The following is a 15,604-nucleotide window of genomic DNA, read 5'->3' as shown; positions in this document are numbered from 1 at the left end:
TTACATTTCTTGTTTTTCTGTTTATTTTTCAAAATAAAAAAAGGCACAAAAATAAATTAATAAATAAATTATACTTGAAGGCAAAGAAAACAAAGAGAGGCAAGATAAAGGGAGGCATGTTGGGAAGAAAAGACAAAGACAAAGGGAATTGCAAAACCTGGGGAACAATTACTTTTTAATATTTTTTATCTTTTAAGTTTGCAAAGAAAAGACGGAGAAACCTACTTAGCGATGATCCTATAGGCACGAGGACTATCACATTTTAACGATCATTTATTTTAATGATGGGAAAAGATGTACCGTATTTTTCCGACTATAAGACGCACTTTTTTTCCTCCAAATTTGGGAGGAAAGTGTGGGTGCGTCTTATAGTACGGATATAGCATGTGGGGAGGGGGGCAGCAGTGAGTGGGATCGCACTGTTATCCCACTTCAGGATGTCCGCGCTGCCCGGAATCAGCTGCTGTGGAAACCGCATGGCCCCGCTGATTAAGTGCAGTGAATATTCATTAGTGGCTCCCGCCCACCGATCAGCTGAGCGGTGAGCAGCAAATGAATACTGCACTTAAGCAGCTACACACAGTTTCCCCAGCACTGATTCTGGGGAGAATCTGTGTGTCCGGGGGAAGAAGAGGCAGCAGCAGCAGGGGCCAGGAGATCGCTGCATACCTGCCAACAACAACAGGGAGGGCTCTGTGTGTGTGCAGCCATGGGATGCTCCAGCTTTTACCTCACCACAGTGTGGCTGGCTGCCACAATTAAGAGGTCAGTCTTTACAAAACACAATAAAGCACTCTGCCACTCCTTTGGTGAACTATAACTCCCAGCATGTCATAGGATCTGCAGGACATGCTGGGAGTTATAGTTCTCCCATGGGATTTTAAAGCAGCACTCCAGTGTTATTTTGCAGTGCTGGAGTGGTGCTTTCACTATAAGCCCTGTGCCCCCATTCTTAGGGCTCATTTCCACATGCGAGGCACACGTCCGTATCTCGCATGTGGAAACCAAGCTGTGGAGCCGGCACTCCAGAGCGGAGCGTGCGGCCGCATAGGAACACATGGAGCTGCACAGCTCCGCTCCAAAGTGCCGGCGCCAGAGCTTGGTTTCCACATGCGAGATACGGACGTGTGCCTCGCATGTGGAAATGAGCCCTTATACTCACCCTCCAGCGTCTTCATATCGTACTTCACAGACACCACACTGGTCCCGCAGCTTCCAACATAATAACATACTATTATATATAATAACACCACATATAATAGTATGTTATTTATGTTATTAAATATTTTACCACATTTTTTTTGCTTCAAATATTTTTTTCCCTATTTTCCACCTCTAAAACCTGGGTGCGCCTTATAGTCCGGTGCGTCCTATAGTCCGAAAAATACGGTAGTTTATTTTACAGGATAAAACATTGTGACCCCGATTCAATATTTTATTTGATTTTTACGTAATTTTTTTGTCTTTCTTTTTGTTCTGGCAGATTTTCGGCCAAAATTAACAAAATGGTGCACAAGGTTTGTCGAATTTTTTGCCAATTTAAATTGGGCTCTTTTGCTCGATTTTTGTGCCTTTTTATCCCCTTCACGACAGGGAAATTTTCACTTTTTTAATTTTCTACTCCCCTTCTTCCAAGAACCATACCTTTTTTTATTTTTCCCTCCACATATCTATATGAGGGCTTGTATTTTGCAAAATGAGTTGTATTTTTAAATGACATCATTCGTTTTATCATGTGATAGCAGTAAAAAAAAATTCAAAAAGTGTTAAAATTGCAAAAAAAGTACAACTCCACAATTTTTTTTTTAATTTACCAGGTTTTCTGTATGGTAAAACTGACCTGGAAATATGATTCTCCAGGTCAGTACGAGTACGCAGATACCAAACATGTATGGTATTTTTTCTTTAAGAAGTGAAAACAAATTCGGAAAATTGTAAAAAAATAAATAAATAAATAAAAAATTTGCTTCTGTCACCATTTTCTGAGACCCGTAATGCTTTCAAATGCCTGGATCTGGGGCTGGGTGAGGGCTTATTTTTTGTGCCCTGAGCTGACGTTTTTACTAATACCATTTTGGGGTACATATAATGTTTTTATTGCCTTACATTGCAATGTTGCACCAGGCTAAAAAATTTAATTCTGGCGTTTCGATCCCCTTTCTCGTTACACCATTTACCGATCGGATTAATTTATTTTGTATTTTGACAGATCGGACTTTTATGAACGCAGAGATATCAAATGTGTGTATTTTTATTTTTTTATTTTTTTTATTTTTTTTTTTTTTTAATGGGGCAAAAGGGGGATTTGAAAGTCTGCATTTTTTAAATTATTTTTGTTTTACTTTTTACTGTATTTAATAGTCCCCTTAGGGGACTTGACGCTGCGATCATCTGATCGCTTCAGCTATACACAGCAGGGCACCCGTACTGCTATGTATAGTGAAAATCACGATCTCCTATAAACGCTGGCTTTCACAGGAGTAACAATGACAGGCACAGGGGTCTTGAGCAGACCCCTGACTGTCATGGCAACCCATCAGCACCTTTCGATCACATCACGGGCATGTTGATGGGCGGGTGGAATGATGCGGTTCCTGCCGGCATGTGTTAAATTCCGCTATCAGAGATTGACAGCGACATTTCACAGGTAGGTTGGTGGAGCAGCCAACTGCTGTTCGAGGGAGATGATGGTTGAATAATTCAGCCCTCATTTGCCGATAAAGAAGCGGGCTTGCAGGGGACCCAAAAAAATGACAGAACTGTACGTAATATGTCGGGAAGAAGTTTTAAAGATAAAAGTTTCACGATCTATTAAAATGTCGCACGTTAGTCTTCAATTGCGCTAACAAAAAACTACAAAAAATAAAGCTTAAAAAAAGAACAAAACAGATAATAAATTTGGTAGAAAAACATAAAAAAAGATATAGAAAATCACTAACAAAAATGGCACAAATTCAATAATATATTGGCCCCTGTAACGTCATCTAAGTGAAAAGCCCCAGTGCATCACAGAGGATAAGCCGACCACATCACTGAGCGCTCGCATTACGAGCCCCGCGTTCACATCAGCGAGCTAATGCCGGAGACTACCTATTGAATATCAATGCCGGGAAGCAATTTATAAGAGGAGGGTGGGTTTACGAGCCCCTTGCCTTTCCCCGGAATAGATCAGGAGGTTATTAGAGAGTTTTATAAATCAAAATAAACATGAATAAAAGAAAAGTAAGAGAAAAGGCAGCGCTGGTGCCTATAAAAGGTTCATACCTACCAGGGGGATATTCCCCATTCTGAAATTCATGGTAAACAGAGGACGATCAATACGGTATTTATTTCAGGCTAGCTCTATTCCACAAGACACGGAGAACTATAAAATATGAAAAGTTATTGGCCAGGAGATATAACGTACTGTAGCTTTGTAGGGCATCTGCCATGTAATCTATATATCGTGTCTTGCCTTTAAGGATCACAGATGGAAATAAAATTTGATATTAAAAGCTGGCGGAAAATAGGGGGGCAAAAACGTGACTTTAATGAAGGGAAACGTACAGGTGTCAGCAGAGTTTGTTCCCTCCGTTTACCGATTCTCCGACCTTCAGTAGTGGGAGCTTGTAAGTTTTTGTCACCGTAAAAGTGACCCGGATAAATCTTACTATAGTACGAGGATATTGAAACAATCCGGCATGCAAAATAACAATAACAAATGCTAATACGCTACAGGGTTTAATTACCGAGCATAAAATAGGAATCTCCTGGGTTTAACGGTAAGGCGAGACCGGGGGTCTCAATGTCCCACGCTATCTTGAGGCCCACGTGCCACTTTGACATATTCTTAACTTCTTCTTCCCAATTTTCGGTAGCGCTATCTGTAACAAAAGATAAAGAGTAAAATAAATAGTCATTTGCAAGTGGCCATAACACATAAAAAATAATACAGTAAAGCTCCTCCTAGTGATGGATCTGATCGCTAAGCTCTTCCTAGTGATGGGTCTGATCACTAAGCTCCTCCTAGTGATGGATCTGATCGCTAAGCTCCTCCTAGAAAAGGGCATGATCACTAAGCTCCTCCTAGTGATGAGTCTGATCGCTAAGCTCCTCCTAGTGATGGGTCTGATCGCTAAACTCCTCCTAGTGATGGGTCTGATTGCTAAGCTCCTCCTAGTGATAGGTCTGATCGCTAAGCTCCTCCTAGTGATGGATCTGATCGCTAAGCTCCTCCTAGTGATGGATCTGATCGCTAAGCTCCTCCTAGAAAAGGGCATGATCACTAAGCTCCTCCTAGTGATGGATCTGATCACTTAACTCCTCCTAGTGATGGGTCTGATCGCTAAGCTCCTCCCAGTGATGGGTCAGATCGCTAAGATCCTCTTAATGATGGGTCGGATCGCTAAGATCCTCCTAGTGATGGATCTGATCGCTAAGCTCCTCCTAGAAAAGGGCATGATCACTAAGCTCCTACTAGTGATGGATCTGATCACTTAACTCCTCCTAGTGATGGGTCTGATCGCTAAGCTCCTCCCAGTGATGGGTCTGATCGCTAAGCTCCTCCTAGTGATGGGTCTAAACGCTAAGCTTCTCCCAGTGATGGGTTTGAATACTAAGCTCCTCCTAATGATGTGTCAGATCGCTAAGCTCCTCCTAGTGATGGGTCCGACCGCTAAGCTCCTTCTAGTGATGGGTCTGATTGCTAAGCTCCTCATAGCGATGGGTCTGATCGCTAAGCTCCTTCCAGTGATGGGTTTGATCGCTAAGCTCCTCCTAGAGATGGGTCTGATTGCTGGGGTTTTCAGAAGCAGATTTGCAAACAGTCCTTATAAAAAGGAAACCTGACAGCCGATAAGTGTTGACCCATAGGAGGCATGTATCAGACATTGACTGTATGATTGCATCCAGGCAGGGCTGTGGAGTCTGAGTCGGTGTCCATCTTGGTGGAGTGTGAGTCGGTATAAAATGGACCGACTCCTAAAATATATAATAATAATAATCTTTATTTTTATATAGCGCTAACATATTCCGCAGCGCTTTACAGGTTGCACACATAATAAATTGGGTACAGTAGTACAACACAGGATGTGCTGAATATTTTTTCATAAGAATTTGGAAAATTTATGAAATGTCCTATAATTGTCTGTTCTGTTCCTGATCTAAGGATCTGGGCTTATAGTTGAGAGGAGTCTGTGCTGCACTTTATGCACATGCTCAGTAGTGAGGAAATGTTGAACTGCATTGTACTACTGTACCCAATTAATTATATATTTTAGGAGCTGGAGCCGGTCCATTTTATACCAACACAGACTCCACCACAATGGATACCAACTCAGACACCACGATGCCAACCCCACAGCCCTTCTCCTAACTATGTTGTCCAACAGAGGGATAAATGAATGCAGGATCAGACGCCGATGTTATATGGATTTTGGAGGGGAAATGGGATCCAGTTTATGCTCCAAAATCCATAAAAGACTTATAACGTAATTTGGGCCAAAAAAAAGAAAAAAAGCTTTTCAGCAGCGGTCTTCCCACTGTATTTGGATACATCCAATACCAACAGGTTTCTTAAAAGATATTGGGTTGTCAAACGGGAAGAAACAGAGAATCTTATACTTAGAAAAGGAGTAGTTTTTATTGCAAAACCCCTGTCCAAACCATTTCAGGTGAAGAAAGATGCCCAAATTCATCAGTGGGGTGGGGACAAAAGTTTGGGAGGCTTCCTCATGAGGGCTACAATTATTCAATAAGGTCTTGAATGTACAACATTTTGAAGTTCTCTCTCCTTATAACAGGCAGCATTCAGACAGCGCGCATGTGCACACACCGGCAGCATTTAGACAGCACACATGTGCACACACCGGCAGCATTCAGACAGTGCACACGCAAGCAGCTTTCAGACAGTGCACATGTGCACACACACCGGCAGCATTCAGACACCACGCATGTGTGCACACGTGCACACACACCGGCAGTATTCAGACAGCACACGTGCACACACCAGCAGCATTCAGGCAGTGCACATGCGCACACACACAGGCAGCATTCAGACAGTGCGCATGTGCACACACCGGCAGTATTCAGACAGCGCGCACGTGCACACGCCAGCAGCTTTCAGACAGTGCACATGCGCACACACACCGGCAGCATTCAGACACCACACATGTGTGCACACGTGCACACACACTGGCAGTATTCAGACAGCACACACGTGCACACACCAGCAGCATTCAGACAGCACACACGTGCACACACCAGCAGCATTCAGGCAGTGCACATGCGCACACACACAGGCAGCATTCAGACAGTGCGCATGTGCACACACACAGGCAGCATTCAGACAGTGCACATGCGCACACACACCGGCAGCATTCAGACAGTGCACATTCGCGCACACACAATGGCAGCAATCAGACGTGCGTAAACACCGACAGCATTCAGACAGCACACATGTGCACACAGTGGCAGCATTCAGACAGCACGCATGTGCACATGCCGGCAGCATTCAGACAGTGCATATGCACACACGCCGGCAGCATTCAGACAGTGCACATGCGCACACACACCAGCAGCATTCAGACAGTGCACATGCGCACACACAATGTCAGCATTCAGACATGCGTATGCGCAAACACCGGCAGCAATCAGACTGTGCATGCGCACACACCGGCAGCATTCACACTGTGCGCATGCGCCGGCAGCATTCACACTGTGCGCATGTGTACACACTGGCAGTATTCAGACAGCGTGCATGTGCACACACCAGCAGCATTCAGACAGTGCGCATATTCTGGCAGCATTCAGACAGTGCGCATGCGCAAACGCCGGCAGTATTCGGGCAGTGTGCATGTGTACACATGTCGGCAGCATTGAGACAGTGCCTGCTCTGTGAAGCCAGCATGGCAAATCAGAAGAGGGGGAAGGCTCCTAGGATGCTAATTACAAGGCGTAATGGTGCACCAAACACTTGGCCACATCATAGATGCACTGTAGCCCCTTCATTTTCTTACAAATTTAAAGTTATTTTCTCAGACACTGTACCAGTAACAGGTCTAATGCTAGTATAGTTATTATTGGGGATAAGCCCCCTACAATTCTGAAGAAAATGCAATTTGGGAGTGATGGACTCCCATTTAAAGATTAACCATCATTTTATTATAAATCACTAGTACATGTGAAAGTAATCAACTTGTTATATATCTGTCACGATCCATTTTTGGATAAGTGGCAGCTCTGGTTCCATTATGATTTAAAAGTAGTTTTTTTTTCCTTTCAGGCCAGCAGGGGTTAATGTCAGTTTCCCTTGCTAGCAGCGTGCTGCATTTGCTAGGTCAGCTGATGTGGGTGGTGACCACTCCCATCATCCTTTAAATATGCATCAGCTGACTGTCGGTGATAGAGCAATCTATGTTGACCAAGCCTGGAGGAAGGAGCTCTCTGGCTGCTGTGGTGAATTGCTGGTTTTCGCAGAGTTCGTGGTAAGGGGGGTTTCTTCTGCTGTGCAGCAGAGTAAGTTGTTAAGCTTTTTTTACCTTGTCTATCTCGTGTTTGTAACTGTCCTCTGTGTTGTACCTTCTGCAGTGGTGAGACGAGCGCCCTTGCCGGCCAGTGCATTAGCCAGGGCAGTGTGAGGTGACAATGAGGGACAAGGTTCGTGAGGATGGCGGGGGGAAAGAACCCGCTTAGGGCATTAGGGAAGTGCAGGGACAGGCTCAGGTTGGTGCTCAGGAGGTGTGCATCCCTCATTCCCTATCGGCAGGGCCTTCCTCTCCCCATTTCCATCCCGTTCGGTGTGTGTTATGCCGTCCGCTGACCGACCCCCTGTTGGGTCATTACATTTTGTGATAATATCTTATTGATGAAATCTGCTTCTCTCTCCTCCTGGACTGATGTTTCCTTCTCACAATTCTGAATTGACGGGTAAAATCAGTGTTCAGTGAATACAGACTTTCCCATTAGTGAGATGGGAGTTGGTGCTTATAAAGTTCAACGGATAACCTGCAGTAGAACGTCTGTCTGCCTCTAGCTCAGACTCCTCCCCTCTCCATAGAACATTAAAAGTACCAACTATCGCCTATCTCAGAAATGAGAAAATCTGTCTTCAGTGAACACAGATTTACAGATTTGACCAATGAACCGAGAATGAATGACTGGTCCAGGAAGAGAACGAAGCAGATTTCTCTGATAAGCTATATTACAAAGTTTCTTATTTTAATGTGTGCTATTGATTTATGAAACGTTTCATGTAGATTACGCAAAATGTTTGGGATCGGTTTACATGGAAACATATAGGTCTATACACAAATTATGAACACAAAATACAAGGAGATTTTCATAGGGGTTGCTTAGTCAATAATTCTCACTAATCCCCACTGCTCCGATTTCAACACTCTTTGGTCTACCCCAGTCCCTACATCCTAGGTCCCCTCAGCACATAGCAGTCACCTAATCCAGCCACCGAGTGGTCGTTTTCTGGGTCTCAAGAGGATCTTAGAACTAGAGACCAGCAGCTTAAAAAGATCAGTGAGGATCACTCATAATTTACATACTTATGTTTGAGAAAAGATACAGCTTCATGAAACCTGAGGCAAAAAACCCATGAGGCATATGCTAATTGCCCCATATTAGGGGAAAAAAATCCCTCCCGACTCCAATTATGACAATCAGACTGGCTCCGTGCATCAATGTCCCATCAGAATCTAGTACCCATAACTTATAATATTTCAAAATAGTCATCGAGGCCGTCCTTGAATCACAACATCATATGCAGAGAGATCCATAATCTCACTGCTCTTACAGTAAAGAATCTGTGCCAAATTCGGGACTTTAAAAAAAACGACTCCATTAATTAACCCCTTAGTATCTCATTTCAGGTTGTGTTAGAACATTTTACTCTCCAGTTCGATTATTTTAATCTTAAAGGGAATCAGTCAGTAGAACCAACCCTTGTAAGCTGTTTATATGGGCATGTAGGGCATAGAAAACTGAATAAAATGATACCTTGATATCTGTAATCCGATGTCTTATTCCAGAGAAATCCACGTTTTTTCTTATTATGTAAATGAGTTGTTAAGATCTATGGGTGGGACATAGATCTCCCTGAGAATCTGCTTCCAGGGTAAATGAAAGTAGGCACGTGAAACATGTAAAGACTGACAGTCTGCTCTTCTGATCTACATGTCTCACACTGGTAACGACTCCTTTCATTTATAATAAGCTCTGTTGCAGATTCTTGGGAAGATCTAATTCCGGCCCATAGATCTTAATAGCTCATTTACATATTAAGAAAAATGTGGAATTCCCTTGAATAATATATACGGTAGCTTCTGACCTTGATGATTGTAGTTGTAGACCGCAACTGTAGATCCCTCCACAAGATTCTCGTCATGGTGCCAGCTCACCGCCATTTTCCCCATACCAAAATATGGTTCCTCTTTAAGGTAGGACATGGTTTGTGGGTTCATGTAATTTATCAAAGTCACATTAAAACAGGTGACTGCCTCTCGTGAGGACATCTCCACTAGCGAGTCACAGGGGGGCTCTGTTCGCTGTCTGCTTTTCTCCGATTTCTTCAATTCGTCTATGGTCTGGAGATGTAGAAATGTATTCAAGTCATAAAAGGCTTTGCAGGCGTTGGAAACATCTTCTGTGCTGTAAGTAATACTGCGCCCCTCTTCTGCCCATGGCACCGCAAACAGCCTTGTATTCAGATACTTGTAGGTGCAGCCGGGCTCGCCGATCAGGATGCGAGACACGGGCGTCAGAAGATCTTTACCCTTCAGCTGCACGAGGTCTTGAAACAAGCAATCATGATGGAGTAATGTATGAAATGCTTTCTGGACGGCATGATGTAACTCCACAGGGGTTTGGTCAGCTTCTCGGATTACCATCTTGCCATATTTTGTGCTCCACTGGAACAAAAATATATTTGATTCAGCTTAAAGGGATTATCCAGCTGTTAGTCAGGCAGAGTCTAGTATGGTCTAAAAATGATGTCTAAAAATGATGTCTAAAAATGATATCTAAAAACGAGGTCTAAAAATGAGGTCTAAAAATGAGGTCTAAAAATGAGGTCTAAAAATACGGTCTAAAAATAAGGTCTAAAAATACGGTCTAAAAATACGGTCTAAAAATACGGTCTAAAAATACGGTCTAAAAATAAGTACCAGCAAATTTCCTACCACTACTCCAGGGCACTGTCTGGGTCACCCACCATCTTCCAAGCTTTGGCACCACTTCAGCCAATCACTGGCTGTAGGAGCCAATGATTGGCTGTGTTGGTCACATATAAAGTGAATAACTGGCTGCAGCTGGGACATGCCTGTTCCCATCTGAAGAGCAAATGTACATATAGGAAGGTAAACCTGGTAACACTCTAGAGGAGTGATGGGGAATATTCAGGGGAGCATGTTCCTTTTTTTTAGAAAATTCTGGGCATATGTTACATGCCAGGTTATACATACCAAGTGGAGGAAGCCATCATCATCTGTTGTAAGGTGTTGTAGTTGTACATTGCCAAGTTGCTGAAGAAGCTTCTGTTTCTGAGAAAAAAAAATAAAAATAATAAATAAATATATATATATATATATATATATATATATATATATATATATATATATATATATATATATATATATATATATATATATATATACATACATACACACACATTTTTAAAAGAAAAACAAAAAGGATCCTAAATATCAAAAAGGTTATTCCACTGTTTCCACACTATTTTAAGTAATGCATTTATATATTAAAAAGTATCTTTATTATCTTTTGTACACGTGTCTTCTTTAGAGTTGCTATTTTGTGATGCTGGGGGCAGGTGGTGAACAGAATAGTTCTCCTTCCCCCTCTGGCAGCTCATGATAATAATAATTTTATTTATATAGCGCCAACATATTCCGCAGCACTTTACATTATGATATAATCCCTTCTTACTTCTCCTGCAGAACAGTATTACTTAGCTACCCTTGCCATGCTACTGGAGAGAATCTACTCCTTTCTTGACATGCAGGCCAGAAAAATAGTTCTATTGATGACTGTGTACGGAGTGGAGTGTCACTACACAAAAACTTGATAATTGAGTACTTTTATGCATTTTGCTTTCTGACAATATACCCTCTTGCTTTCAGAAAAAAATGCAATAGCTACTTAAAGGGAATCTATCACCAGGTTTTAGCCAAATATGAGAGTAGCATAAAGTAGAGGTAGAGACCCTTATTCCAGTGATGTGCCACTCACTGAGCTGCTTGTTGTAGTTTTTATAAAATCAGTTTTCTCAGAAGGAAATTATTACTAGAGGACTAGTAAATCTGCTGTCATGTAGTCCTCCATATTCAGAAGCACTGTGTATCTCCGCCCCCAACATTGATCGGCAGCTTTCTGCCTATGCACAGTGTACACAGAAAGCGGCCAATCAGAGGTATTGGAGGAGTTATACAGAGCTCAGCATTCAGAAAACTGGTAGATCTGCAATCAAGGATTTTATCAAAACTGGGGCAAGCAGCCCATATGTGATACATCGCTGGAATCAGGATCTCTGCCCCTACATCATGCTGCTCTCAGATGGGGGTTGTAAAAACCTGATGACAGATTCCCTTTAAACATGCACAATGTGTGCGCCCTGGAAGAATGCTGAGGCAGCTACCACCCCCAGATACACATACAGTATGGCACGTGATGACCCTGGGTACCCTTACAATAAAAGTGGCATTTACTTTTATACGGCAATGTATGTGGATCATGCAAATATGTAAAATCCAATGAATCTTCTTATACATTCATTTATCTTAGATATTAACATTCATCTAAAAGAAGAAAAAAAAATGTCAGCATCGGAATTATTTCATGATTCTTCATTAAGACATTGAGACCCAGCAACAAAAAGTAAGTACAGTAAGATTTTGGTAGGTTCATACCTTGTAGGCTCTTTGCAGCCATTAGAATATGTCAGCCTGCTGCTCTCTCTTCCCCTCCAACAGCAGAAAGTCACAGCATCTCCCAATGCATTGTCAGCCACGGTATAACATTCACACAATGGGTTGTATCATCTTTCTTCAAACGCACACCACCCCCCTACTGCCCGACGCTCCCTGCTTGGTGGGAGGGTGGTGAGTACCGGAAGAACAGTTCAGGCCAGGGGGCATACTCAGGCCAGGAGGCATACTCAGGCCAGGGGGCATACTCAGGCCAGGGGGCATACTCAGGCCAGGGGGCATACTCAGGCCAGGGGGCATACTCAGGCCAGGGGGCATACTCAGGCCAGGGGGCATACTCAGGCCAGGGGGCATACTCAGGCCAGGGGGCATACTCAGGCCGATTTGCATGAGCCCTCACCAGTACCCTGATGTGTATTAGCAAAGATCCCAAAACATCTGGGTGTCTAGTTGACTTATATAGGACAGCTTTTTACCTTCTGAAGGAGAGCTCATTTGCATACTTTTTCCCATCGACCACTGCATGTGAGTCTTAATACCCCACTTGGATCAGTACCCACAAAGCTGCCATAAGTGCATCTAAGCCAACTAGCACCCTGTTCTGCCTCTGCCTCGTCTTACCAGAGATGGCTTTTGTCCTTCTAAAGCTCATTTGCATACCTTTTCCCATGGAGCATTGCCTGTGGTTACATTTTTGTAAATCACTTAGATCTCTTCAGAACCAGAAACCCAGAGAGCGGCACTGAAAACATCCAGGTAAAGCTGGTTTCACACTTGCGTTTTGATCTGCAGCGTTTGTACTGAAAAAAACTCATGTGTTTTTTTCCCCTATGTTTAACATTAAAAACGCATGTGTTTTTTTTGTACGCGTTTGGCCGCGTTTAACGACGCATGCGTTTTTTAGCTGCACGCGTTCTGTCGCAGAAATGCAACATGTAGTAATTTTCAGAGGCGTTTTTTGGACGCATAGAAACGCATGCGTTCATTTGCGTTTGTTTTGCGTCAAAAAATACATTGATGTCTATGGAAACGCATGCGTTTTTGTGTTCATGCGTTTGAATGTGTTTTTGAACGCATGCGTTTCAATTAAGATAACCATGTCTAGACACTGATAAGACAACCCCTGTTGTCACCAACAAGGTGATAAAAGGGAGGTTGGGGAAAGTTTCCAGACACTTCTCATCAGACTCTCAAGAAGACAAGACACTGGCAGACCGCATTTTGGAGGACAAAACCCAGATCAATGTGAGTATATCCTACCAATGCCTTTATTTTCTATTTTTGGGCTCTACATGTCCTAATTTCTTCCATTTCTTTCTTTCTACATGCATCAGAATGTCTTCTTCGGAGTCTTCATCTGGTGAGGAGTTTGATCCACGTCAGTCGGAAGTGGAGCATGTCAGTGAGGTGAGCATTTGCTTCGTCAGATTGTCTCCGGAGTTTCTCTCATCACACACAGTTGTCTTTGAACGTCAAAAATTCCATGTCCTGACCATATATATATATTTTTTAACAGTGGACAAAGTCAAAACACGTTGGCGTTCCATGAAGGACCGCTTCAACAAGGACCTGCGCCAAGAGAGTCGTGCTGCCAGTGGTTCAGGAGCAAGGATCAGACTGTACAAATATCATTGCGTGCTGTCATTTTTAAGACCGGTCCTTGTCCAGAGAACGTTAGTTTTTCTCACATGCTTTTGGTTGTATTGTATTGACATAATCTGTATTTTAAAATTCCACAGGATTTAGCGTCAGGTTATTTTTTGGTATTAATTTTCTGTTTCCTTTTTTCACAGCACACACAGCACGACTGTCGGCCCAGGTTCTGGAGCGGTCCTTAATCCGGCAGCCACGGACCTGTCCCAGCCATCCAGCAGTGCAGCAGCAGGTGGGCCTTCCACACTAACTGGAGACCAGGGAGCTGGCCCATCAGGTCTTCCCCTTTCGCAGTCCTCTTCCACTGCACCCTTTTTTTTGGGATCATCCCGGCAGCGACAGAGGGCTTCGGACAGGTCACTCATGCCCGAGTTTTTGCACTTGAGCTCGGTTTTACACGAAGCAATCAAGGCTTTAGGTGACCGAATGGATGTTTCTCATAACCTCTTGAATTGCCGTATCCAGGAGGTTGCCAAAAGCCTTGATCAAGTGAAAGCCGACCTCCAGAGGCCAGCTCATCATTTTTTCAACCAAATTGAGCAGGGCATGTCGGAACACCTTAGCCCTGATCTCCAGCTTAGTGTTATGCAGGCCTGCAATGCTGCTTTTGTGCAGGCTATGTAGCAGAGTTGTTATTTACAGCAGACAGTGGCGGCATATCCAACTGTGCCGTCACTGTCACGATTAACGTCCATGCCGACCTCTGCTGCATACCACTGCACGGCCATCTCAATTCCTTCCACAGGCGGACTCCACTACAGCGCCAACACCATGACGAGTGCAGTTGGACATCCCACCGCCGCCACCGTGACCACCGCTGCTCCGGCTTGGACCTCCTCCACTGACACCTCGATGCAGCAGGGCCCTGGCGTGGCTTTCAGGACCGGACCCACCACAATGCAGCAGGACCCTGGCGTGGCTTTTCGGCCCGGCCCCACCACGATGCAGCAGGACCCTTCCATGGCTTTCAGGACCGGCCCCACCACGATGCAGCAGGACCCTGGCGTGGCTTTCAGGATCGGCCCCACCACGATGCAGCAGGACCCTGGCGTGGCTTTCAGGACCGGCCCCACCACGATGCAGCAGGACCCTGGCAGGGCTTTATGTTTCACCCCCACCACTACGCAGCAGGACTCTGGCATGGGCGAGCGCTCGACAAGCGCAATGGACGGTGAGACAGTGCAGCCGGACCCTGACGGGTCTCCCGCCACCACGCTACAGCGTATGAGCCCACCAAGACGTCCCCCTACCAGGCAAAGCCAAAAAAAAAAAAATCAGAAAAGAAAAAAAAAAAAAACTCTTAGTATTCCTCCCCCTTCACCTACCGATGTGTCTGTATTGTCAGTTTTGTCTCACCCTTCCAGTGCGTCTCAAGCCTCTCATGTGTCAAGCCCCATCCCCGAACTTCCAGACCCTTCTAGTTTCATTGCCCCTTCTCCTGCCTCCTCTGCGTCGTCCACGGTTAGCCAGGCCTCAGTTCTTCACACCCCCCGCTTACATCACTCAACCCCAAGCCGGCGCGGTTCAAAAAAATAAGTTTTTTACATTGTTAACAAAATAAAACAAGTTTGAATTGCCACAATTATGTTTGGTTTATTGTGTATCTCGCCGCCGCCAACACACACCGTGCGCCAAGAAACTTGGCCACACACTTACTTTTTGGGCCACAACATATCTCCAGTAGTTAAAAATACAATACTGCAGCTATATGTGTGTCTTTAGTATACAGATATGAGGTGGCCCCAAAAATATAACATGTATCTCCATAATCTCTTTTTGTATATGCCTAGTGTGGCAGTATTAAGAGAAAATGGTGGAAATACAGTGCAGTCCTCTACTGAACAGGTCAGGTGTCCAAAAACTCAAAAGTTATGACACCTGACCTGTTGAGTAGATAACTGCCTTGTATAACCACTAGGGTTGAGCGAAACAGATCGGCCAATTTCAAAAGTCGCCGACTTTTGGCAAAGTCGGGTTTGGTGAAACCCCACCCGATCTCACTGTGGGATCGGGTCGGCCATCTT

The 15,604-nt window shown here is 44.1% G+C and overlaps 1 protein-coding gene across 8 annotated transcripts in view; it reads right to left on the bottom strand.

Annotated features, from left to right (window-relative positions):
• FTO (FTO alpha-ketoglutarate dependent dioxygenase) overlaps nt 1–15,604 on the bottom strand; it is a 507,540-nt gene that overhangs the window by 463,026 nt on the left and 28,910 nt on the right. For all 8 annotated transcript variants that reach the window (XM_077288247.1, XM_077288253.1, XM_077288250.1 and 5 more), the window contains exons 2-4: nt 10,449–10,526; nt 9,317–9,896; nt 3,729–3,863 (exon numbers count right to left, since the gene is read on the bottom strand). In XM_077288247.1, the coding sequence (XP_077144362.1) occupies nt 3,729–3,863; nt 9,317–9,896; nt 10,449–10,526 (793 nt within the window). The remainder of the gene's footprint in view (nt 1–3,728; nt 3,864–9,316; nt 9,897–10,448; nt 10,527–15,604) is intronic.

This window comes from Ranitomeya variabilis, chromosome 2 (assembly GCF_051348905.1).
Source record: "Ranitomeya variabilis isolate aRanVar5 chromosome 2, aRanVar5.hap1, whole genome shotgun sequence".
In the NCBI taxonomy this organism is placed as follows: Eukaryota; Metazoa; Chordata; class Amphibia; order Anura; family Dendrobatidae; genus Ranitomeya; species Ranitomeya variabilis.
This window is presented reverse-complemented; position numbering and strand designations above follow the sequence as displayed.